The 27812-nt window shown below is 41.6% G+C and overlaps 1 protein-coding gene across 2 annotated transcripts in view; it reads left to right on the top strand.

Annotated features, from left to right (window-relative positions):
- Window positions 1-27812, top strand: part of npepps (aminopeptidase puromycin sensitive) — a 193218-nt gene that overhangs the window by 159308 nt on the left and 6098 nt on the right. For both annotated transcript variants that reach the window (XM_067259120.1, XM_067259121.1), the window contains exons 18-20: window positions 12540-12682; window positions 12880-12936; window positions 16295-16402. In XM_067259120.1, the coding sequence (XP_067115221.1) occupies window positions 12540-12682; window positions 12880-12936; window positions 16295-16402 (308 nt within the window). The remainder of the gene's footprint in view (window positions 1-12539; window positions 12683-12879; window positions 12937-16294; window positions 16403-27812) is intronic.

The following is a 27812-nucleotide window of genomic DNA, read 5'->3' on the forward strand; positions in this document are numbered from 1 at the left end:
TGAAACGGAAGGTGTCTCAGATGAAACGTAAGGTGCCTCAGATGAAACGTAAGGTGCACAAGGATGTCAGCTCAACCATATGCTCAGCAGCCTTCAAGCAACGGCTTTACTCAACATATTGGCCTCAGCAGAGACAATCAGAACGCTGTCTAACGCTTGGGACACACCGGCTGCGAAGCGCCTGGAAGCGCCACGCAGCGCCACGATCGGCTATGATCGGCTACGACTGAGCAAAAGCTGTTCACTCCAGTGCGCATTTCTCCGCGCCGGTCACCAAGCTTTTCAGCTACTCTGAGCTTTCCTTTACGCTGACATGGTACTTAAACATGGCATTGGCTATATCCCAGCATTGATCCTTATCTAGCCTACGTTGTCCTTGTAAAATTGTTGTTGGGGGTCATACGACTACCTATGCTTTTCAACTTCGAGAACTGATTTGATGTCGTCCATCTCCTTGAATTTCTCGCTGATTTTAGAAATCGACTTGGGGGTTCTCTCTCGGTAGGCTGTGTCTGAACGCGTGACAACTCATTTCTCTCAAACAAACAAAACAACTACGGGCATGCCAGCTCAACAGATCAATCCGTTTATTTTCATTCGTTTTCATCAGGGTAACCACGTGTAAAGGCTGTTTGTTACCAACATTGTGTAGTTAAGTTTAATATAGGGTGAATATTGGTAAAGTAGCTAGGGTACGTAGATCTTCCAAAGTAATATAAAAAAAATATATATAAAGTCTACAACTTTACAAATGTTGACCTTATTTTACAATTAATGTATGGCGGCTACGCTGTATCGGGGCCAACCTGGATGGCCAGTCAAGATTGTTGGGGGTATAAAATTGGTCACATCACTGGATCCCTGTCTGGCCTCATGTTCATAAAGCAAGTTGCGAAAGCATCTATACAATGATCCTAGTAGTTTATTACTCACATCACTATCATCATGATCATATTTGGACACAGCAATAAATGCAGATAGAGTTGTGTATGATCACCAAGATCTCTATAAAGCCTCTCCTGACCGAAATTGTTGGACTCCTCACTTTGCAGACTCAATGCTGTGCAGAGCACTAGTAAAAAAACTTACTATATCCTCTTCATTGCCTCTCACCTCAAAAAATAAAGTTTGGACGTGAAAAACAGAGGATCAGGTGAACATGCATTGTGGTTGAAGTACTACTTTAAATCCAGTAAAAGCACATGCACTTCCTGTCATTAAAGTGTCATAAAGTGGCTGGCGCCAGGTGCAACACCAAGGAATCTCTGGTCATGGTTTAATTCAGAAGACCGATAAATACAACCATTACACAGGTAGGATGAGATCCACTGGAGTGCAGTGCCAGTGATGCCCATCTCAGAAAGTCTGGTGAGCAGGATCTGGTGGTTAACCGTATCAAACGCTGCAGAAAGGTCCAGCAGAATGATAACGGATGACCTGGAAGCCGCTCTGGCAGACTGGAGGGCAGTGGTGACTGAAAGGAGGGCAGTCTCTGTGGAGTGGCCAGTCTTGAAGCCCGATTGGTTGGGGTCAAGCAGGTTGTTCTGAGAGAGAAAGTTAGACAGTTGGTTAGATACAGCACGTTCAATTGTTTTTGAAAGGAAGGGTAACAGTGATACCGGTCTGTAGTTCTGGAGAACGGCAGGGTTAAGGGAGGGTTTTTTGAGTAGAGGGGTAACTCTAGCCTGTTTGAAGGCAGAGGGGAAGGTGCCAGAGGTGAGAGAGGAGTTTAGGACATGGAGAAGAAAAGTTATGATGGAGGGGGAGATGGTTTGAAAGAGAGGGGAGGGTATAGGATCAAGGGGACAGGAGGTGGGGCGATGAGAGAGAATGAGGTCAGAGATCTCTGCCTCAGACAGGGGAGAAAAAGAGTTTAGACATTTAGTTGGGTCAATCATGGAGGGTGAGAGGGTAGGAAAGGTGGGTTTAGGGAACCGACTGCTAATGTCGGCGACATTTTTCTCAAAGAAGGAGGAGAAGTCGTCTGCTGTCAGGGTGGAGGGAGGGGGTGGGGGAGGTGGGTTAAGAAGGGTGGAGAAGGTAGAGAAAAGTTTGTGGGGGTTTGAAGCAGAGTTAATTTTGTTCAGAAAGTAGAGGGTTTTAGCACCAGTTATGTGAGAAGAGAAGGATTTGAGGAGGGAGTGATACTTATCAAGGTCCAGACCGCCTTTGGACTTGCGCCATCTCCTCTCGGCTGCCCGAAGGGTGGACCGTTCTTCACGAATAACATCCGTAAGCCACGGGCAGGAGGGAGAAGATCGTGCAGGCCTGGTTGACAGGGGACAGAGAGAGTCAAGTGATGCAGTTAAAGTGGTTAACAAGGTGTCGGTGGCAGTGTTAGTGGGGTGGGACGAGAACTCGTCAATGGGGGGGAGGGAGGATGTTACAATAGAGGAGAAATGGGAGGGGGATAGGGAGCGGAGGTTGCGCCGGAAAGTTACAAGGGGAGGGGAGGTAGAAGGAGTTGGAGGGAGAGAGATAGAGAATTGGATAAAGTAGTGATCAGAAATATGCAGTGGGGTTACAGAGGTTAAGTCAGTGATACAGTTACGTGTCAGGATGAGGTCTAGCTGTTTGCCTGCCTTGTGGGTCGCCGGTGTGCTCAGCAGCGTCAGGTCGAAGGAGGTCAGGAGAGACAAGAAGTCGACGGCCTGAGTTCCTTGGAGGTGGATGTTGAAGTCCCCAAGGACTATCAGGGGGGTTCCATCATCCGGGAGGACGCTGAGGAGCATGTCCAGCTCCTCCACAAAGTCGGCTAGCGGGCCTGGTGGGCGATAAAGAACAATTAAGCATGCTTTGATGGGATCAGTTAGCATCGCATAATGGTGTTCAAATGATTTGGCAGTAACAGGGAGTGGTGTGGATGTGTATTTAATATGTGGGGAAAGAAGCAACCCTGTCCCACCACCCCGCCCGGTTGAGCGGGGTGAGTGAGTGAAGGAGTGGTTGACGGAGAGAGCAGCTGGAGTTGCAGTGTTCTCAGGGCGGATCCATGTCTCTGTCAGCGCAAGGGCATGAAGAGAAGCATGAGATGCAAACGCTGGGATGAAGTCTGCCTTGTTCACAGCGGACTGGCAGTTCCAGAGCCCTATAGAAAGAGAGAGGGCAGGTGGAGAAGATCTGGATAGGTAGCGAAGGTTAGAAGTTGACCGTATATACTTTGTGATATATCTACGTCTACGGGTAGTGTAATGAACGGGAATGCTGAAGAAACACATGCTAGCTATGAATGTTCTAGGTGGATTAGAATACAAATAGGGTGATACTTATCAGAAGAGGTGATCCACCACGTCGGCCATCCTCGGCGGACTCCCGCAGGTAAACTCCCTGTCTTTGTTCGACCGAGTCTTTGTGCACCGAGGCTGCCAGACGAGGCTGCCTCTGCAGTGCTACTCGCCTAAATATGCTAAAGGCGCAGCTGACAATGGCCCTAATTATGTAAACAAAGCCAGGGTCTCACTCGGCGGCAAGTACCCTGAAACTCGATCTCTAGCTAGCTACCTATTGACCAATTTAGCTGCTATACCCTTACCCTCTGTCAAAGAGGCAAATAATTAGCAAAACACAAATGAATGAAACAAACTCTGGTTACTTACAGTCAGATGGCAGTCACGAAGTACACTCAGTAAGACACTATTAGCTCTGAATCTGATTACAGAAGTCAGGGCTGATTTAACCAAATTCTACAATTCGACATGATGTGATGACAATTGTATAGGATGCTGGATTTATGTTTTGGAAACATTCCAGGTGCATATGTATCCAAGCACCGTCCTGAACTTGGTCTGTCAGATCATAAAGTGATATTTCTACTGCCTAAACACAAACAGAAATTCAAAACACAGAAGATTCAGACAAAACCATCCAAGTCTGGAATACTGAGGGGAAAGGCTAGGGGATGCTTTGAGCTCACAGACTGGGAAATGTCCTTTGAGGCCTGCAATGATGACTTGAACACACTTAATGAGTCCATCTGCTCTTATGTATCATTATGTGCAGACAGTGTCATTCCATCTAAACAAGTCAAGCTCTTTGGTAAGAACAAGCCTTGGATTACAAAATAACTCAAACACTGTCTAAATTTGAAGAAATTAGCATGTATTCAAGGAGACAAACAACGTGTCAAAGATCTCAGCAAAGAGCTAAAGCATAAGATCAAGCTTGAACAAAATGGATGAGAGGTTCACCAGGGGAGATGTGAGGGATACCTGGAAGTGTCTTAACACCATGATGGGCAGGACTCAGAATGCTGGTACGATATAATGCCCAGATCCTGCTGCCTTTGCAGAGGAACTGAATACTTTCTATGCCAGGTTTAACAATGCAGATCCTGCTGAGGGTTGGATCCCATACAACATGAGCCTTTGCTCTGAATCCATCTGTGTGGAGGAGAAGAGGGCTGCCTCCATCTTTACCCGTCTCCATTCTACCAAAGCTCCAGACCCGGATGGACTGAAGTGACGCATCTTAAAGCAAGTGTGCACTTCAGCTAGCTGGTGTGATGACACAACTTTCCAGCTGTTCCATGATGCCAGCTTTGTACCCAGGGCGTGGAAGGAAACTACCATCATAGCTGTTCCCAAACGACCCAATGTCAAAGCGATGAACGACTTCAGACCTGTGGCGCTTACTTCGATCCTCTGCAAATGCATGGAGAGAGTTGTTGCAGATGAACTCATCAACATGGTCAGAGAGAGCTTGGACCGACTACAGTTTGCTTATAAATCAAAGCAAGGTGTAGTGGATGCCAGCCTGAGTCTTTCGGACACTGTAACAAGACACCTTGACTCTCCCAACTCCTTTGTCAGGATCTTATTTATGGATTTCTCATCTGTATAAATACAGTGAACATCAACACTTCTGCACCGCCTCCAAAAGATGCAAGTTAACCCAACTCTGACACTCTGGATTAAGGAGTTTTTAAAGGACAGACCACAGCATGTGAGGGTAAATGGGTTTACCAACACTATTTTAAACTCCGGAGTGCCTCAGGGCTGTGTGTTGTCATCTGTCCTATTCTCCATCTATACAAATGAGATCACCTGCAGCAGCAATGGACTCAAGCTATTTAAGTATGCGGATGACATCGCCTTGGTGGCCAACCTCACTGATGACGACTCCCTATCCACTTACAAGCAGTATGTCAACACAATAGCACTTTGGTTCAAGAGAAGCTCACTGGAGCTCAACATCACCAAGACCAAGGAACTGTGTTGCCACAGGGGCCGACTGCTTGATACTCCTCATCCACTATCCACACCACTGAGACTGGAAGGGAAAGACGTGGAACAGGTTGAAAGTTTAAAGTACCTTGGTACTTTGATTGACTGCCGTCACACCTTAACCCTGCATGTTGACACAATTTACAAAAAGGCCCAACAGCGCCTGTCTCCTCAGAAGGCTTAAAGGATTTGAAGTGAGACAGGTCATTCTATCCAGAGTATACCAGTCACTGATAGTCTGTCATCGCTTTCAACATCACATCTTGGTATAGCTTCTGATGAAGAAAGTGTTTTGTCCGTCTCTTCATAAACGGAGTGACTAAGTTCAGTTGAGTTCTGGAAGTATGATCAATCTGCAGATTGGGAGAGAACCAGACCTCTGACAATAAATGACAACACAACACCAGGCGTAGGTCTCAATCATGTCTCACTCAGCTCTGAAAGCTGGAGGACCATCTTTTATAGGGCACAACAATGTAAACATAGATTGTGACAGTCAGGCAGTAATGACGTTACAACAGTCTCAGAGAAAGAGATTCACTGCTCCCAACACATGACAACTCTCAGACTAGAGAGTTCATAGTTGGAGCTCTCCTGGTAGTCATGACAAGGAACGTTTAGCCAGTACTTTGTCCTGACCCCGAACATCTATTAACTTCCTACCAAACCAATGCAAGAGAAAGCTGGATAGGATAGCCAGGCAAGCCGTTAAGATCATAGGTATTCCACAAAAACAGCCATTTGATCTTTATACACAAGCAGTGGAAAGAAAATCCAACTTCATAATCCAGGATGCCTATTACCATCAGGAAGAAGGTTCAGGGTGCCTCTGGCTAAAAAGTCATTAAACAACAAATCCAAATGCAATACATATACAAAACTCATGCTACTGATACATCACACACTGCCTTCAATCAAAAGAAAATGTTCTAACATGGCAACATATTAGACAATAAAGCTTTTTTGAATTTGAAATCAAATACATCACAGCTCATCTCCCTCTTCACCTCGTCCATTACAATGCCCGTGTCACTATTGATGCCACACCAATCTTCCTATCAATCTCACATTCCTTTTTCCTGTCATTCGTGAGCAAGATCCCAAGATACTTAAACTCCGCTAGGGGAAGCAACTCACTCCCAACTCGGACGGAACAGTCCACCGTTTTACGGTAGAGAACCATTGCCTCAGACTTGGAGCTTCATCCCAGCCGCTTTCCATTCGACTGCAAACCGCCCCAGTGTGCTGAATGTCACAGTCTGATGAAGCCAACAGAACCATGTCATCTGCAAATGAATGCCATTCTGAGGTTCCCTAACCAGACACTCTCCTCACCTCCGTCTCAGTAGCATGTCAGTGAGGAACTCTGTATATGTGGCACGCTCTGGTAAAAAGGGTCCATTGTTGGCATTCCCTATTTTCCGCCAGGAGACATTTTCTTGCATATTACAAAAGTTAGTGTTGAAGTCACTCAATATAATAAACAATATTTTGGATCACTAAATACTCATAATTTCGTCTTGTTTACCTAAGCTTCCAGTTGAGTTGTGGGCGCGTCATGCGTGTGGTGATTTGCGTCATGGTTAATGGTCCCCTAATGATCGTTAGATGGCACTTCTTGTACGCAGCGAAGGCAAGGTCGGAAACTGAAGTGGCCTTGGTCCATCTGTTATTCATATGCGTGTTGATAGTCTGTGACTATTTAATAAGAACAATTGTTGTCTAGCCCTTATCATTAAGGTAAATTACATTTATTATAAGGGTTGTCACACCCGTTGAGGGTTAGACTGCAGTTGGTCTATAAATGCGTAGCCCGACATAATCCTCATTCTATTGTCGGCTGACAATGATAACATTGTCCAAATTCAAAAGTATAAACACAGGGACATCATAAACATTCAATGGTCTGATAGATTCAGTTATACTGGGAAAGCATTCATTGTTCATCATTTATTGTTGGGGCACGGTCCAAGTGGGCCTGTTGCAAATATGAGAGGCAAGTGCAACTTGTTTAGAAATTCTCAAATCTCTTCAGAAATGTGTCCTTTTATTTACTACTGTAACATTGGGATTATCTACAACAACTAGAAGGACAGATAATCGACAGTGAACATTGTCATAACAGAAGAAAACTCTACACCTATTTCCCAACTCAATTCAGTAGGCTGTATTTGTAGCACAGTTTCCAAGTCAATCAGCCACCAATAGCTGTAATGTTTTGAATGTAGGCTGTGTTTGTCTGTACAAAGTGTGAGGAGTCCCCCCTTAATTACCAAGGAGTGAATCGGCAAGTTTGTTACGTGCATTAGCTTCACATGGGTGTTTGTGTGTTGACTGGTAAGCGCAATTCTTATGTCATGACATGCAACAGCGGGAACAATAATTGTAATAGTAAAATGTGGATAAACAACCAATAAATGCATTTAGCATATTAACACCAGAGCAAAATGAATCATATTATATGACTTTTGAACCATTTATGAATATAATAAGGTAGGCCTAGTAAAAGGAGATGACGGCATGGGTGGGGACTGTTATGATGATTGGATTCACAATAGTGTAACTGATCGTTTTTGAAGGCTTATAAATTATAAAAATTTGAGACACAAAGACTTCAGGGCTCCGTGACTACTCGATTCGGCCGGCCGCACTTTATGGCCAGTTATTCTTTTTTATTTATTGACAGGGCACGGTCCAAGTATTGCAAAAATGAGAGACGTGTATTTTCTTGTAACTTCTAAGCTAGAAGCTACGATCTCTGCTTGCTTGCTTTCCCATTTATCCTGCTCTAAAATGTTTGCTCCCTGAACAATAAATTGGACTGTTCCTGTATTTACATCAACACGAAATGGTGCAAAAACTCTGTTAGTTTCTAATTAGGCTTCGGCTCAATGTTGGTGGAGATTATGACTGTCGTTTTCACACTTGCAGTTCGGTTCTCTTGGATATCTTGGTCCAGACCAAAACATTTAATTATCACAATTATGATCCTTGAAGGTTTATGATGTCCCTGTGTGTAAATATTCTACTGAAAGGCTGACCCGCTAAACCAGAACTATCTTTGCGGGGTTGCTACACTACTTTTGACTGGAGATGACAAAGTGATCATTGTCAGCAGACAATATAGAATGTTGATAATATTGGGCAACTAATTTATAGAGCAACTGCAGTCTAACCCGCAACTTGTGTAACATCCTTTATAATAAATTGTATTTTGCTGAATGATTGAAGGGCTAGACAACAAACGTTCTAATTAAATAATCATCGACTAAGAACACAGAAATTAATGACAAATTGAAGGCAAGTTCAATTTCCGACCTTGCCTTGAGCACCATCTAGCGACCATTACTTGTCAGTAACAACGTCCCTGTCCGTAAACTCACTGGCCAATTTGACCCTTAACGGCACTATAAGTAGGGTAAAATGGCACAGCACTTCCAGTGTTAAAGGCACTGTATAGAATTCACTTACATTTTTACATATTTTGCTAGACATGTGACACGTGACACATCCTTTGGTCCCACCAACCATGGAAGAGAAACCGTGGGAGTCGGGTGCGCTGCTACCGGGGTGGCAGTGAAGGCCAGAGGCCTCGACTGACCAGACCCAGGAGGCAAAGGCCGGCTCTGGGGATGTGGAACGTCACCTCATTGGGAGGGGAAGGAAATGGAACTGGTGCGGGAGGTGGAGCGCTACCGGTTACATCTGGATCTAACCCTAACGCACACGTGGGAAATGACAGGGACACCTGGAGAGGCGTGATTGATCTGAACCCGAGTGGATGTTTGTTGTTGGATTTCTGTTGTAGTCACGGATTATCTATGACAAACACCATGATCGAACAAAAGGATTCTCATAAGTGTACGTGGTACCAAAGTACCACGTACTTTCGTACGTGTTGCGGCAACTTTAACGCATACAAAAACAAAGTGAAGCATTTTCTTTTAACCGTTGGGCTGTCTCAGACCCCCCACATTGCGAAGGTTAAAAGAAAAATATTTTTATTTGTTTTTGTATTGGGTAAAATTGGGTAAACACAATGATGGTTCGTTATGAACCTTTGGGTCATGTGACCCGAAGGCAGCACGAGGGTTAAAAGAGGTGTTTGTTTTGCGTTAATAATTAGAACGTTGAGCGCCAGTTATTTCACCGCAGTAAAGAAAAGAAAAAGAAAACCATATTCTCATTCGATCAAATTCCAGGACCCTGGAGGATGCAAATCAAATCACTCATGCCCACAACTCAACTGGAAGCTTAGGTAAACTAAAACAAATTATTAATTAAAAGGATCACTAAAAAGTATTTAGTGATCCTAAAAGTGTTGTTTATTATAGTAAACAAGTCTAACTATAATAAAAGTACAAAAATATGCAAGAAAAAAAAACTAGCGGACACAGCGGAATGCCGACAAGCCCCTTTTGACTGGACCGTGTCACGTGTTATTTAGGCTATATAGCATAACTTTTATTGAAATGAGACTTATGCAAGGGAAACCTTGTGACATCTGCTGATAGAAAAGAGAATCGCAGCCCTGGAATGCAGGAAAGAAAATGGCTGAACGCCCACCTGGCAGCAATTTAACAGTAAACAGGAGTAAAATAGCCTTAAATTAGCTATTTACGATGTGATTTTGAAAATGCAAAAATACTGGGTGATAAAACACACATTTAGGAAAATTCAAGACAGCAGGGTCCTGGAATTTTATTAACAGCGAAGATATTTTCATTTCTCTTCACTGGGATTCTAGTGTTAATCCTTTTTCCTCATCCAGGCTACAGGTGGTGCAGGAGAAACATTCCTTTAATAAACATATAAATGCACTTTAGCTCTTACATCATCTTTTCAACTTTCATTTTGGTATTCAATACAGATTACACATTTAGGCTGTCCAAAATGTTTTTTTATGGGTAGGAAATCTTGAAATCCATCAGTGATTCAAACCAAACTACCACAGGAATATGTTTTTGTATTTTTCATATTGTACAAGTCAACTAGCCAACACATGGATGGGCTGTTTGAAGTACTAACACATACCCCATCAAGGTGTGGGCTGTATTCAGAATCAGAATCAGAAAGGGTTTTAATCGCCATGAAAGTTTGCACATACAAGGAACTTACGTTTGCAGGAAGGTGCATACATTAAACATATAGGAATCTTAAAACTTAAATATGTGATCTAACTATACAAAAGGAACAAAGTCTCGCTGATACTAAGGGGAGTCTAGCTAATACTAAGGGGTTTAGAATAAAAAAATACATATAAAGTAGCCATAATTTACAATATAAAAATACAGATACAAATAGTACAAAAGATACAAATAGTGCAAATTGCAATGTGGCAAGGTGTCATTGTGCAGGTTGTGATTAAAGTCATTAAAGTCAGTGTGAGCCCTTGGCCTTGTTGAAGAGGCCAACAGCGGATGGAAAGAAACTGTTCTTATGGCGTGAGGTTTTGGTCATGATGGGCCGCAGCCTTCTGCCGGAGGGAAGTAGCTGGAACAGGGAGTGGGAGGAGTGGGAGGGGTCGGCCACAATCTTCCTTGCTCGCCTCAGGGTCTTTAGAACAATGGTAGGCTATATGGTAACTAATCCTAACGAAAGTTAGGTTAAATCATTTGTAACTAAATCAAACAAACAAATTAAATCACAACATGCCGATGTCACAAGTAAGAAATGTCGCAATATAGCAGTTACTGTTGTCAGTTTGAAGAAGAAGAGTCAAAGTTCAGTTTGTCGTCAACAGAACAAAGGAATCTCTCGTCAAAGTTCCTGGTTGTACAGTGAGTTGCTGATTGAGAAGGATAGGTCAGATGTGTCGCAAACACTTCCGGTGAATCCTTGCGAAAAAGCAAGGTTTGCTTGTGCGTTGGGGTTTTATAATCCTTGCGAAAGGGGGGTATCCTTTTGGAGGGTGAACTCTTTGATCAGTCACTAACTTTGGTCAGTTACTCCCTATCTGGACGTCATCCTGATATTTGCGTATAGGTGTGAAGTGGTTGGTAACTCTGATTTCAGTTATTTAAAATGTCCATGTATTGCTTATACTTCAAAATATAACAATACAACATTAATAAATGGTTTGGTTCATAGATTAAAATCATTTTGATATCAAGATTGACTGATTTATCATAACAGGAAAGGAAGTTACATTAAAACATCGAATTATATCAACACAGCATTAAAGGGAAAGCATACATTGACACACACAAATTCCAATAATCCTTCCAGTGTCCACAAACAGTATTGTCTTTGAGAGATGTTTGTAAATCCATTAAATGTCTGTTTTGGATAAATCCTTGGTTTAATCCAAAGTTCTCTGGAGTAGGGAGACGTTGAGAAAGGTGGGCCATTTGGCTGGCTCTTCTCCCCCCCCCGGGAGAAGGAGACACCAGGTCTGGTATCAGCCCCTTTGAGGCTCATACAATGCAATCAGTCGTCCTGATGTTGTCAGTGCTGTGTCTTAATGAGGTAATCAGAAATGGCTGTGTTGGTGGTTTGACTCTGCTACATAATTTAGAATTATGAGTATTATATCAGTATTATTTAGTGACTTTATTTGGTAAGAGTAAAGTGCCTTTATTTTGAAGTCTCCGCGCAAGGCGTTTTGGGACACTCGTGAGTGAGTCGACAAGCTAACAGCATGCTCCGATAAAAGTTTAAGGTTGTTATAGCGGATGTTAGCGATCTAAGGAAACCTCTATTCCCTTGTGTACAGCATGCAGCCAACAAGGTGTGTTGTTTTGTGTCTGTATTGTACTTTGGTGAACGTTATTTACATGCTGTGCATGTCATTGTATGTTCATATTAAGCTAAAGTGGTCTTTATTTTCTCGTAATACTGTGGGTTTAGTTTTAACGGTGGATTTGGAGAAGAAGCTTCAAATAAACCTGTAGCAAGAAAGCCACTTGTGTCTGCCAGTGCTTCAAGGGAATTATAGTACACTTGTTATTTACTTGTGTAATAAATACTGTGTTTTAATTTAACCAATTAAATAACCGCTTTATGATTTTTTTTGGTGCAGCGTTTAATCGGGGGCGGCGTTTATTACACAATGTTCATTTTTGGTGCGGCGTTTATTCGAGGGTGGCGTTTATTTGAGGGCGGCATTTAATCGAAGAAATCCGGTAATTAGTCTTCTCAAATTCATATCTCAAATTCTCTTCAGATGAAAATGTACTTAATACTTAATATATTAATTGTCTTAAAACCTGAAATGTCAACCTACATTTTGTTTCTAATAAAATAATCAACTCGTCAAGAGAATGAACGTCACAGTGGTGCTCATGGTGGTGGTCTCTGCCTGTGCTTCTCCCTCAGGCCATCTCGACGCCTTGTTAAGGGGTCTGGTGCTGGGGAAGCTGGGCAAAGCAGGCCACAAACCTACCTTGGACGAGGCCCGGCGTAGGTTCAAGGATCATGTGGAAGGCAAGCAGATCCTCTCAGCGGACCTCAGGAGCCCAGTAAGCTCTGCTTCTGTATGCAAGTAGTAATATGTGCTTAAGTAAAAAAAAAAAAAAAAAAAAACTGTATACTGGAAATGCACACACCTGTATACACACAGTAGACCAAAGCACATAATAAGGTTTTAGTATTCTATTGGTAAAACATATACTGGAAACATAATGGAAAACCCATACCAATGTTCTTTTATCTCCAGGTGTATTTAACAGTGCTAAAGCATGGAGACAGTGCCACATTGGACACAATGTTAAAGGTAAAGTACATCCGTGCTTTCGGAAACATCTGCTCATTTTTATATATATTTATATATATATATATATATACATTTTACAGGAACACCAGATTTACATAATTAATACCCTTTCCGTCAACACTCAACAAGAAGGGTCTGGTTGAATAATACAAAAGTTGTATTATAAATGTTTGCATGCATGTCTGCTTATGACAAGGTAAATACAGTTAAATTACCCCTAAATGTCCAGTTTATTCCTCTTAATTCCCGTTAATTCCCGTATATTCCCGTTAATTCCCATGGAAAGTTTCCAACTTTGAATATTCCTGGAATTTTGCAACCCTCTCTACCCTATCAAAATACATGTTACCAACAAAAACAGATGCAGACCTGGGTATGGGGGCAATCCAAAACACACAAGCCGCTCTCTTTGCGGTAACCAATCACTTTTTGTCCTCAGCACAGATTCTTAATATCACACTTCTGCTCAACAGGCAGTTAAGTGTTTTAACATTTCAATTTAACAGTGACTTGGCACAATCAGGACCAGAAAAATGAGTTTGAAGTGCTTCGAAATCAACAGGTTCTGCCCACAAGCTCAAAAAAGCCTTGCCTTTTTTTTATGGTGCGTAAATACAACTAGGCAGGCTTCAAGGAATTTGATGGGAAATCACAAACTGCGGATGTTGCACTCCTGGCTGGATCGCCAAGTGGAGATGTTTAAGTCTAACCTATTGCTGTGAAAGTACCAAGTCAGTGAGGTCAATTGCCAAATACAAGTTCAAGACAAAATCAAAGTACAACCTCAATTCCCAAAAAGTTGAGACACTGTGTAAAATTGTCAAATTTGCTCATCTCATAAACTCGTATGTCATTCTCAATAGATCAACTATCAACATTTTATGGCCACAAAACGTCTCAAAAAGGTTGGGACTGGGGCAATAAAAAGCTGGAATAAGTAAGTGTTACTAAAAATAAACAGTTGGAGGAACATTTTTCAACTAACTAGGATAATTGCAAACAGATCACTGACATGATTGGGTATAAAAAGAGTACCTTGGAGAAGCAGAGTCTCAGAAGTAAAGATGGGCAGAGGTTCACCTATCTGCATCCACATATTGTGGAACCATTTCAGAAATGTTTTCCTCATTGCAAAATTGTCTTTGAATATCTCATCATCTACAGTACATAATATAATACAATAATTCTGAGAATCTGGAGAGATCTCTATGTGAAAGGAACAAGAGAGAAAATAAATAATGCATGCTTGTGATCTTCAGGCACTGCATAAAACACAGGCATGATTCTGTAATGGAAATCATTGCATGGGCTCAGAAACAACTCAATAACTAATTGTCTGTGAACACAGTTTGTCGTGCCATCCACAAATGCAGGTTAAAGCTCTATCATGCAAAGAAGAAGCCATATGTGAACATGATCCAGAAACACTGCCATCTTCTTTGTGCTGAAGCTAATGTGTGGACTAACTAATGGACTGAGGCAAAGTTTTTTGTGTTTATTTTTTTAATAAAAAATTATTTTGGGAAACCATGGACGCTGCGTCCTCCGGACTAAAGAGGAGGGACCATCCGGCTTATCAGCGCTAAGTTCAAAAGCTTGCATTTCTGATGGCATGGGGGTGCATTAGTGCCTATAGAAAAGGAAAGGCACCATCAATGCTGAAAGGTGTATATATAGGTTTTAGAGCAACATTGCTTCCATCCAGACAACATCTTTTTTAGGGAAGGCCTTGCATATTTCAGGAAGACACAAAAGGGACAACATTCCTATCCCACAACTCCAGCAACTAGTCTCCTCAGTTCTCAGACATATACAGACTGTTGTTAAAAGAAGAGGGGATGGTACACAGTGGTAAACATGGCCTTGTCCCAACTTTTTAGAGACGTGTTGATGCCATCAAATTCAAAATGTCATTTTTTCCTTAAAATTGTACATTTCATCAGTTTAAATTAGTGCTGTCAGTTTAACGTGTTATTAACGCGTTAAACTGACAGCTGTGAGCCATATGAGGTAAGTACATACGTTTTTTAAAAAGGTTGTATCGGACAAAGACGTTGATTGTACTTTCTGTACTTTTTTGTAATTTGGACAGTACATATAAATCTATCATGGGGGACCTTATGGGTTCTTGAGGCTTTTTTGTTCCCCATGAGAAATAAGGCATGTATACCAATTTTCAGGCATTTTGGAATAATAAAGTGCTGGGGAAATCACGTAGACTTTGGGCGTGGCTTATAGCGCCACCTATGGGCGTACATGGGCCATTAGCGGTCTGGGAGTAGTGAGTGACCTGTTGTATCATTGGGCCCAATTTGAAAAAATTGGGTCCTACCGGAGGAACCCTAATAAGAATACTAACACAAACAATAGGTTTCCTCCTACTGGAGGAACCCTAATTAGTTGTAATCTTTAATTATTGTTGATTGATCAGTGGTTAATGACGGATCTCTTCACACCACTAGACTTGTCTGGATGTCTGGCCAAACAAATTTGGGGAAGGGTTTTGATCTGAGAAGTAACCAAGAACCTGATGGTCACTTTGGAAAAGGGCCTCTGTGGAGATTGGGTTACTTTCCAGAAGAACAGCCATCAGTCATCAACACCAATCAGTCTTTAAGGCCATTCATCCATCATCTGCCACTTTTCCGGGGGTCGGGTCGCAGGGGCAGCAACCTAAGCAGGAAGGCCCAGACTTCCCTCTCCCCGGCCACTTCCACCAGCTCTTCCTGGGGGACCCCCAGGCGTTCCCAGGCCAGCCGAGAGACATAGTCCCTCCAGCGTGTCCTGGGTCTTCCCTGGGGCCTCTTCCCAGTGGGACGTGCCCAGAACACCTCACCAGGGAGGCGTCCCGGAGGCATCCTTATCAGATGCCCGAGCCACCTCAACTGGCCCCTCTCGACGCGGAGGAGCAGTTCTACTCTGAGCCCCTCCCAGATGAGGGGCTCAGAGGGGCTCTTTAAGGCCATCCAACTAAAATGTTCTTGTCTTATCAAACCTTTTCCTGGAAAACAGGCAATACATGCCTAAACAGAAGCAGGGTGGTGGCAGGTATATGCTGTGGGTGATTTTCTGTAGCTGGGACAGTTGTCAGTAATGTTAGAAAATGTAGTTATTACGGGGTTTTTTACAAATAGGATGTGTTACTTTCCAAGGGCACTGTAAATGAATGAGCTGAATTGCATTTTATATGCTTAAGTGATTATAAGAAAGCCTTGACTTAAGTCTGATCACTATTATTCAATATTAGCATTTGATTTCAAATCAGAATTGTTTACATCAGTATTGTCAACCTTATTCTGAAATACTTTTCTGTCTTTTCTCTTATGCCCCCCCTCCACCCCTTTCCTTATATCCTTAGCTTCACAAGCAGGCAGACATGCAGGAGGAGAAAAACCGCATAGAGAGAGTGCTGGGGGCCATTTCAGCTCCTGACCTCATCCAGAAGGTCCTCACCTTTGCTCTCTCGGTAAGCACAACTTCATTTGCCATTTATTGGGTGTGCTTTCCGTCGACGAGCACATCTCATTGGTGGTATTATTATAGTAGTCCTATGGGAGTCAATGGCAGCCCCTAGACCAGAACTGTAAAAAGTTGTGAAATGTGGCATGTTGAAACTGCAGCACATTAGTAACTACCATACCAAACATGGGTCACTTTAGACAGAAGGTGGCGCTACAGGCCACACCCCAATTTGACCATTTTCAAAGTGATGCCATTTGCTTCCCATTCGTCCCAAAATTCAGAAATTTTGTATATATGCCTTATTGCTCATGCGTAACAAAAACGCCTCAAGAACCTATAACGGCCGCAATATTGGATTTCCCGGTACAATAAAGATTAAGGAAACACGTTTTATCGATACTCCTCCTTCAATTCTGATAAATTCTGGTTCAGCCAATCAAAATCTGCAACAAAGCAACCAAACAGGAAGTTTGGTCGAATCTCAGCAAATCTTTGAGATATCAACACCAAAGTTAGTATATCGGTGGAAGACACTAAAACATTTTATCATGTGCAAAGGCAACTTCATACCTCCAAAAATGATTGATATAAAGCAAATTGAATTTATCGCTAACACTAAAATAATGCTTTACACATTCGATGGTCAAAAAGTGATAGTCTGATTCAATCACAAGTTCATATGAAGGCTCTTGAGAATGTTTTGTACACAAATCTGAAAAAAAGTTGAACGTAAGATGAAAAGTAATTTATTGTGAATATTTCAAATATGCATGCTTGGCTAATTGCTAGAACTTTTTCCCCAAATTCTCTCTCCCTCTGCTCCTCAGCACGCGTGCTCCAAATTCTCACACACACAAGGGGCCAGAGCCCTTGACACACGCGCGAGCTTGGGGAGACGCACACACAACATGTCAGGACATTGTGGGCTGACCAAGCCCTCACCTTCACTCCTTGGTCTAGTAGCCATTCTAGACTAGTAGCCATTCTGTGGCTAGTTTGGCCACAGCTAATTCTACTGTTAAAAGAAACAGAAGGTCTTCTTCTTCAGAACTATAAAGTTGAATCAACCAAACACAGCTTGGTCATTTTATTGTCTTCTTTGGCACAATTAAACTAAGGACTAGACTTTTAAGAAAGCATGACAAAAGCAATTTGGTGAGGGACGTTTCCTCCATAGACAGTTGCTGACAGAGAATTTCAGACAATAACTTAAACATAGTCTTGCATTAAGAGTAGAGTCAAAAAATAGAATAACTGTGATAATGGTTGTTGAAACTCATTGCTCTGAGTTGGTGCATGTCAATTTAGGCAGAAGTCCATGAGTGGTGATATTTGACAACCTCAAACAGCATGAGTCTGCCACTGGGCCTAATGAAAAGGCTCTTGTCTTGATTTGCAATGCAACTATGGGAGGTTCTAGACCAGGGGTCACTAATTGGCGGACCGAGGTCCGGGTCCGGACCCAGGCGGTTCCCTATCCGGACCCGCCCGGACCTATAACTGATATATTATTATGGAATTAATTCATTTTGACAGAACGTTTCCATTTTAACCGGCACATCTTTTTGTTCCAACTAAATGTGGTTTCTATCTTACTTGTCCAATACAAAGGTCCAATCAGGAGCTTTAATAACTGTAATCACCATGACAACTCACTCACTGAAAGTTGGTTGCAATCTCTGTGGGTCAGGTTGTGTGTGTCATTCGCAACAACACAGGCTAATCGATTTGCTAACAGTACCTGTTTCTTCCTTAGCGAAAAACATGGCGTGCTCTAAACCCGGCGAAAAGTTGATTCCAAAAATACCTAATTTCAGACAAGTATGCATTTGTGCTGACGGTGGGGCGCACAAAACCGATGTGTTTAATGAGACGGTTGCCCTTGTCAATAGTGGTATCTAATGTGAAACGTCACTATCATGGCCGTGGGAACTAGGAGTGCTGTAGCACCCCCTGACAGCACGAGAATTTCCAATGATATGACTTGAAAATTCACCACCCGGCACAGCCTAGCCCCGCAGTAGCGGACTGGCCATCGGGAGCACCGGGAGAAGAATAACAATGGAAAACCAGGCTAAGAAACGTAAGGGTGGGGCTGAAAAATTGAGACAAAAAGACATCACCTTCACTAGACAAGGTTTTACCAATTGAAAAACGGCTATGTTCATTTTACATAAAGCTCAAAAAACTATTTTGTGCTCAAATAAAGGCAAAGAAATGTATCTTGCGTGCTACGCGCGCTCGCATTAAGTATCCTAGCGTTCTCACGAACCAGCATCACATCAAACAGAATGTGCATGACCTATTTTTACTCCCAGTCCATCCCTACCGCAACATTAAGAACCCCCCCCCCCCCCCCCCCCCCCCAGCAGCATCCCCCTGATAAAATATCCTATGTTCCCGCGGCTATGGTCACTATGACGCAAAGCATGGACACTTTGAACAAAATTACCCCCAGAAATCTGAGGTAAGGGCCAGAAAAATAAACCATAGTTGTTCCGGACCCTGGACTGAATAGAAATTTGGTTAGTGGACCTTTTGGGTTTCTAATTGAGTACCCCTGATGTAGGCCCATACTATAGCAGTGACAGATATACAACACTGCTGAGAGTGAAAAAACCTTGTCTAGTGAAGGTGATGTCTTTTTGTCTCAATTTTTCAGCCCCACCCTTTCGTTTCTTAGCCTGGTTTTCCATTGTTATTCTTCTCCCGGTGCTCCCAATGGCCAGTCCGCTACTGCGGGGCTGGGCTGTGCCGCGGTGGTGAATTTTCAAGTCATATCATTGGAAATTCTCGTGCTGTCAGGGGGTGCTACAGCACTCCTAGTTCCCACGGCCATGATAGTGACGTTTCACATTAGATACCACTATTGACAAGGGCAACCGTCTCATTAAACACATCGGTTTTGTGCGCCCCACCGTCAGCACAAATGCATACTTGTCTGAAATTAGGTATTTTTGGAATCAACTTTTTGCCGGATTTAGAGCACGCCATGTTTTTCGCTAAGGAAGAAACCGGTACTGTTAGCAAATCGATTAGCCTGTGTTGTTGCCTGACCCACAGAGGTTGCAACCAACTTTCAGTGAGTGAGTTGTCATGGTGATTACAGTTATTAAAGCTCCTGATTGGACCTTTGTATTGGACAAGTAAGATAGAAACCACATTTAGTTGGAACAAAAAGATGTGCCGGTTAAAATGGAAACGTTCCGTCAAAATGAATTAATTCCATAATAATATATCAGTTATAGGTCCGGGCGGGTCCAGATAGGGAACCGCCTGGGTCCGGACCCGGACCGCGGTCCGCCAATTAGTGACCCCTGGCCTACATGAAAGTTTCAAAAGTGTAGTAGTGCACAGGGGCGGACTGGCTATTGGGGATACAGGGGGAATCCCCGGTGAGCCGACGGGGTTGGGATGGTCCAAAATACCGTCCCACTTCCATCACCAACCCTCCCTCTGACATCACCGTCACCTCCAACTATTTTCCATATGAAACAGCTTAAACACGTATAATGTATAATATATAAAGTTGCCTGGCCTTGCCTACTCAACATTTGCGTAACTCGCTAGCAGACAAAGTTGTTTTTGAGAGTGAGAGCATGTCATCGGCACCAAAACGTAAAGGTGGAGCTGAAAAGCTCAGGGAGAAAAAGAAAATATGTCTGGAGGAAGGTGCATCAAAATATTAAAAAATCTCAGATTTATTTGGGAAACCACCGACTGGTGACAGTGATACGATGGTAAGTTGTGGCGTTGACTTGGCCAAGAGCCAGTATAATTGAATTCCATGTGTCCATCCAGGCAATATGGTGGATCCAAATGTTATTTAAAAAAAGATGTATATGATGTAATTTTTTTGTAATCATCCCAAATAATGTTAAGTGTATGGGTATTTTTCCAAGTAGGCCACTGACTGGTCGATACGTGCAATGCATTGAGTGGGCAACACGCTGTGTATTGAGTGGGCCACGTGCCGTGTACTGAGTGGGCCGCACGCCGTTTACTGATGGGGCCGGTCTGACAGTAACTCCCGGGCCACTTTTTTCCCCCAGTCCGCCCCTGGTAGTGCAGAATAGAGGAACTGGGAAATGGGTGCTGATGTGGAAACTCCCCAAAAACTGTGCAGAATGGAAGAAAAAAAAATATAATTTAGATTAAATTGTATCAAGGACCAATTGGAGAAGAGGCCAAAGGACATTTACAATTGTAGTAGGCCATTGATATCTTTTAAAAGTTCAGGGGTGTAATTTGTTGGAAAAGAAGCCCCCACCCCCCACTTCAGAGACAATTGATGACAGAGAGAGGTGCTGACATTAAGTTAAACATAGTCATGCGTTAAGAGTAGAGTAAAAAATAGAGACTAAATGTGTAAATGGATGTTAAAACTCAGTGCTCTGATTTGGTGCATGTCAGTTTAGGAAAACGTAGCCTTTTAAACCTCTAGGTTTAATTCTCTCTTTTATATATTTATAGTTGGATTTGACATTTAACAGACATTTAATCATTTAGCAAGTTGTTTGACTCAACAACCATAACAGAGTACATATGGTGTAAAAAAGCTGCAGTCAAATTTGGCGAAATTGCTAGCTTGGATGTTATCTTTACATATAGATGGGTTCTTGTGATTACAAACAATGAGGATGCGCACGCAGCTTCAAGGCAAACAATGCGTACCATTTGACCTTTACTGTATATGTTCCCACCACTCCCCCTTTCTGAATAAAGTTCGATTGATCTGATTTGTTGATATCTGTTGCTATGAAAACCATTTTAGCCAAGCTAACTTACATTGGTTTTAGCTAGCTGACATTACCATTCAATCACTAACAAAACATGAATAGAAATACCTTGCTAACAGGGTCGTCACGTTTAATCAAAAGCTTGTAGTGAGATCACATGCATTACCCCAGAGACAACCTTTCATGTTTATAATACTGTTGGTCACCCTGATTGTGCATGTTGTGTAGTTTAATGGGATCAGAGAGTCTGACAATGATAAAGTATTGTCAAGCTGCTGTACCATCACAAGGTACATTTGCAAACAGCTGGACATTAGCTCTACCTTGGTCCAGTTCCCTGCATGACTCTTGTCAGTTGTGTTTGACTGAGACTTTAGAGAGAGGTCAATTCAGGGAGAGTTCCTATAGCCATGGTTTTCTAACCAGTTTCGGGGAATTTTTAAAACAGTGTCACTGTGTGTGGTATGTTTTTTGGGCTACTTCTAATCCTCATGTGGCCGCCGTATTTATGCCTTGGGGTGACCTGCGCTGGGAAAGAGGGAAACAGCATGGATGGGGAAAGTGTGTGGGCAGAGCAAGAAGTAGTAGTACATAACCTACACACACTTCCTTTAGTAAAGTGTATCCTCACTTTCATAAAGTTATTGTTGTAATCAAAGCTTTTAAAGAATGGATCTCTGCATGATGGGCCTGACCAGAGCACAGGTGGCCTGACAGAACAAAGTTGCTTCAAACTTGTCACTTTCAAAAGGGTGGCATTTTGACCCCATCAGGCCAAGATGTCTGAAAGTTGGTGCCTTATTGCCAATGGGGAACAAAAAAGTCTCTAGAACCCATGATGTCGGCATCATGGATATTTCTCTACAGTGACAATTTGTGAAGAATTTCAAAAAATGACTTAAAATCAGCCATTGATCCAATAGTCTTGAAATGTTGTGTACATGTATAAAATACATGTCTGTGTCATGTCAAATTTGCAATGGTTTGCAATGTTGAGGAGGACCCCGCCTTTGCTGCCTGCAGCTATATTTATTGGGTGTGCTTTCGGCAAGGGCACGACCTTTGTTCTCTCACATATATATTTATTATTATTTATTTATTTTCCCACCTAAGCCTTCGTCAATATTTGGACTACATAGACAACGTCGATGTCAAAAGTTTCGTCTTGGTAGTGATTGAATTTTTATTTACGTTCCGTTGCACATTTTAAGTAGAAATTACGTTTTTGTGGCGAAAAGTGAAGCTAACGGTGGCTAACTTGCTAGCCACAGTCAATGACGCTACTTACGTCACTAACGTCACGAAAACTTGTGACGTTAGTGACTGCGTGACTACCTCTAGCAGAACATTAGTTTAGCAGTTAACTTCTGGGAGATAGCTAGGCTAACTGCTTTACTGCAAGGCAGCTGCATAAACGCCACAAGCAGAGGTCAGGGTGATAACTATTTACTAATTTTACTTTGTGATATGACACACAATTGTGATGTGTAATGTACAATATAAGCTTGATATTATTAAGGAAGTACATCTACTTTCGGAAACAGTAGTCTACTATTTCACTGAAGTATTAGCATCATGACATTAGCCTCTGTTGCCCGGGCAACACATACTACAATGGTCTATGATGCATCTGTTTTCAATCGTTCCTAACAAATACATTTTCGTTGTAGGATTTAGTATGACATTACATTACAAGTAAACGATTTGTTGGTGAAATTATCATTACCTGTGGTTTCAAACCAGTGTTGCTCACTGCAACGCTGTAGCCTATGCGAGACACTACAAAAACATCTCCACAGCTGTTTAAGAAGTCAAACGGCGACAGAACATGTTTGGCACTCCCCTTACTTAAATCAAAAGTCTATCTGACAACTAAACTGAACTTCATTGCCACAGCCTAAACTTTGTCAATCTGTTCATGAAAATAATTAATTTCAGCCTAAACCGTACAACGGAACGTTAAATCCAATTCAACCAACACAATCGCTACCAAGACGACCATGACAAAAAGTCATTTTGTACAAAGATATTGAGGAAATACAGAAATATTGGTGTTTTTATTGACTTATTGGCTATGGATTAATCAATAATCAACTTGGTCACCAAACCAAAGCTTGGACAACTTGGTCTGCTAGGAGTAGACTAATGTGAAACTGGTCTGAAGTTTCTATGTTAATTTTTGACAAAGATATTGAGGAAATACTGAAATATTGGTGTTTTTATTGATTTATTGGCTATGGGTTCATCAATAATCAACATTATCACCAATCCAAAGGTTGTACAAATTGGTCAGTCAGTAGTAGAAGAATGTGCAACAAGTTTGAAGTTTGTATGTTGGATTTTGACAAAGATATTGAAGAAACATTCGGACTGTCAACTCTTTTACCCCGGTCCCTAAATATGACGCGGAGCCTGAACGGAGGTACGAATATGAATCTCTGTTGAATCTCGAATATGAAACTGATTTCACCTCGGTACAGGAAATTATAATTTCACCAACAAATCGTTTACTTGTAATGTAATGTCATAATAAATCCTACAACGAAAATGTATTTGTGAGGAATGTTTATTTTAACGATTGAAAACAGATGCATCAAAGACCACTGTAGTATGTGTTGCCCGGGCAACAGAGGCTAAAGTCATGCTAATGCTTCAGTGAAATAGTAGACTACCGTTTCCGAAAGTAGATGTGGGCCTACTTCCTTAATATCAGCTAATATTGTACATTACATTTCACAATTGTGTTTCACATCACAAAGTAAAATGAGTAAATAGTTATCACCCTGGCCTCTTTGCTTGTGGCGTTTCTGCAGCTGCCTTGCAGTAAAGCTGTAGTTAGCCTAGCTATCCACCAAGTTAACAGATGCGAAACGAATGTTCTGCTACAGGTAGTCACGCGTGTTTTCGTGACATTAGTGACGTTAGTAACGTCAGTGACTGTGGCTAGCAAATTAGCCACCGTTAGATTCACTTTTCACCACAAAAACGTAACTTGAGCCTAAACCGTGCAACGGAACGTAAATAAAAATACAAGCAACTCAATCGCTACCAAGACGAATCTTTTGACACCTAGGTTGTCTATGTAGACATAATGTTGACGAAGATTTAGGGGTGGGAAAAGAAACAATAACTAGAGAGGGTACAATTTCTGGGGAAATTGTAGGGTGTGCTCGCTTGCGTTGGTTGCAGGTGGGTTCGTCCCCTTAAGTTTTTCCCATCTAGTGATATTTTCAAGCATTTAGCCTACTCAAGAACCCCCTTTGAAACAAGCTACTGTAACAACGTTGTCACCGGCATAGTTCAGATGGAATCGCAATTCAAACAGTACCGTCTGCTAACTGAAAATATACCCCCAAAAACGTAAACAAGTTTGACATTAATTTAGGGGGAAATGGCTAATTCAAAAGAAGTTTGCTACGAGCAAGCTAGCTGCTGTTGCTAGCCAAACGTTACTGAGGGGATTGTTTGAAAGCGCCAGAAATTAGAATGTTTCTTTTGACATAAAGTTTAGGCTGTGGCATTGAAGACAGCGACACACCACACAAGCTTGAGTTTAAATACATTATTTAATGTGACATTACTTACTGTACATGCAGGTCTTGATTTGCTTAAATGTACATGTGCTGCTAGTACACCACAGCACGATACTCGCTGTGCAACTGCACAAAAATCTATGCGTCGTTGCCAACGTGTGCTGACGTAGCTAGCACTGAGTACCCTTCGTTGACTAAAGGCACTGTTTGCCACAAAAACGTTGTAACCTCCTAAACCGTGAAACGGAACGTAAATAAAAATACAAGCAATGCAATCGAGAGCAAGACAAACATTTTGACACAGGCGTTGTCTATGTAGTCCAAATATTGACTGATCCTTAGGGGGGCGAAAATAAACAATAAAAATAAATATGTGAGAGAACAATGGTTGTGCTCGCCGAAGGCATGAGCACACCCAATAATAAATATATATGATAGAGAACAAAGGTTGTGCCCTTGCCAAAGGCAAAGCACACCCAATAATCACTTGCTGAGTCCATTGATACCCTAAGTCTGGAAAATGGATAGGCATTAAAAAAGTATCCTGCCAAGCTTCACATTAGTGATTTCAACACTTTCTGGACGATAATGCAGAAGTAGCCAAACGCAATTCTAACCAAACTCAGTCTCGCCGTGGATTAAAAGGAATACTTTCACGAAATAACCTTTTTATCGGATGACAAAGATTTGTTTACTACAGCCACGACTTAAACGGACTCCGCTTTCAACCCACAACTTCAACACACCGGCGAATGTAAATGCGACTAGCTATATTTCTTAATTATAACATTGGCATTAAGTAATTGATAGTGTGACTACACGTAAAACTAACTCCCGTTAGTCTACCACTAAACATTCCCGTTATTAGACAAAGGCCTTGATTCTTTCTCCTCCCTCCTTCCCACTATTTCCATATGACCCATTGTATGTTGTATTTAATGTTAGCCCATCAAACCAATTACAAATAGCTTATATCCAGTACGTTTCATTAGATTCCATTGATTTCAATAAATCATTGTGTATCATTTGAATTTGTATATTTTAATCCCTCTCGTTATTTGATCCGCTCTACGCTTAGAACAAATTGATTCCTTCAGAAGATTTATTACATATTAAACCTAGGTTTCCTTGATGTCCTAATTCAATATCTAACTAAATAACTGATTATAGATCAAGTGTATTTATTCCAAAAAAGCAAACCCTGCTACAGTTCACAGTAAGGCTGCGCGATATTACCAAAATCTCATATCCTGATATAGATCTTTTCACATCCCAATCACGATACATATCACAATGCGGCAGATTTTCTTTACATTCAACGAATAAATGTTTTATATAAAATGACCACATGAAGAGGTAAATTTCTTCAATTTTTTTTTAAATATACACTACCGTTCAAAAGTTTGGGGTCACCCAGACAATTTCGTGTTTTCCATGAAAACTCACACTTTTATTTATTAAATAACTTTCAAAATGAATAGAAAATATAGTCAAGACATTTACAAGGTTAATTATCATTATTAGAAATAATTATTTTTATTTTAAATATAAATTTTGTTCTTCACACTTTGCTTTCATCAAATAATGCTCCATTTGCAGCAATTACAACATTGCAGACCTTTGGTATTCTAATTATAATCCTTCTAATCATCCATTAGTCTTCTAAGGCAATTAGCAAACACAATGTACCATTCGAACACATACATTAATAGTTGCTGGAAATGGGCCTCTATACACCTATGTAGATATTTCATTAAAAACCAGACGTTTCCACCTAGAATAGTCATTTACCACATTAACAATGTATAGTGTATTTTTGATTAATTTAACGTTATCTTCATTGAAAAAAACATTGCTTTTCTTTGAAAAATAAGGACAGTTTTCAGTGACCCCAAACTTTTGAACGGTAATGTATACTCAACAAATAAAAAGTACTTGCATCATGCGGCCATTTTCGGTGGATATGCACCTGAAATTTTATCTGTGCAACCCCAAAATGTATTTGAGAGTGTAGCAGACTACTTGTACATAATTCACTGGATAGGTTCAAGTGAACACTGCATCTTTAAGGGCGCAGTGAGGTCTGGGCTACGTTCTGGGTAGCATGCTACGTTTTCTGTTAAAGTATTGTCCTTGTAGGCCTACTAGAATAAACAACGCACAAAGCTGTTTGCCAAAAGGGACAAGTTTGCCGACCTCCCATCTTTCCAACTCCTTACAGGAGCATTTGTGCAAGTGCAAATAACTGTTGTGGCCGCGACATGTTTTAATTTCTCTACAGAATGCTCGCTAATTGCACAGTAGGATGTGCCTGCTGTGAGCTGATACAGTGACCGGTCCACCGTTCTATTCAACGTTACATAACCAGTTAAACTATTTCTTTAGATTCTTAACTTTAATGCAGATTTCAGATTGGTTGATATTAGCCGTCAATCACCCCTTTTGCGAGACACCTGAATGAGACACACAAGTGTAGATTCCGTTAACCACGCAGTTGAATAATCACTCATGGAACCTCCCCCATCACAAATCGGGCAGATTCGCTCCATCTTTGGTTTTCAACATTCAAAAATCAAATTCAAATTTGCAGGAGTAGTTGTACAAAATATCGCACTACCTCAAAACATCTTCACAAAATGCAGTCAAGAGCCCTGCCTCCTGAAAGACTAGTAAGTAATCTGGTATATTTTATTAAAGCCCTTTTCAAAACCAGGGTTACAAGGTGCTGTGCAATAAGAACATTGAAAATAAAGATAGAATTAAAACAGAAAAACCTAAAATACAATATACGTCATTGAATCATAAAATCCTAAAATTAGTGCTGTCAGTTTAACGCGTTATTAACGGCGTTAACGCAAACCCATTTTAACGGCGTCAATTTTTTTTACGCGCGATTAACGTTCTTTTTGGCCTAGCAAACTATCGTTTTTTTCACATGCTGTTGCAACAACTACTGACGTTAGAAAAACTACAACACCACACCGGATCTAGCTAGACCGGAAACAAAACAACAGGCACGCCGCACACTTGTTTGGGCTTGCGAGCTGGCTAAAGAGTAGTAGGCTAACTTTACGTTTTAAGTGGAGGGCGAGCGCGAGACGCCGAAATGGATGCCAATAGGATTCTGAATGGAAAGTTTACT

The sequence above is a fragment of the Osmerus mordax genome, chromosome 21 (assembly GCF_038355195.1).
Source record: "Osmerus mordax isolate fOsmMor3 chromosome 21, fOsmMor3.pri, whole genome shotgun sequence".
Taxonomy (NCBI): domain Eukaryota; kingdom Metazoa; phylum Chordata; class Actinopteri; order Osmeriformes; family Osmeridae; genus Osmerus; species Osmerus mordax.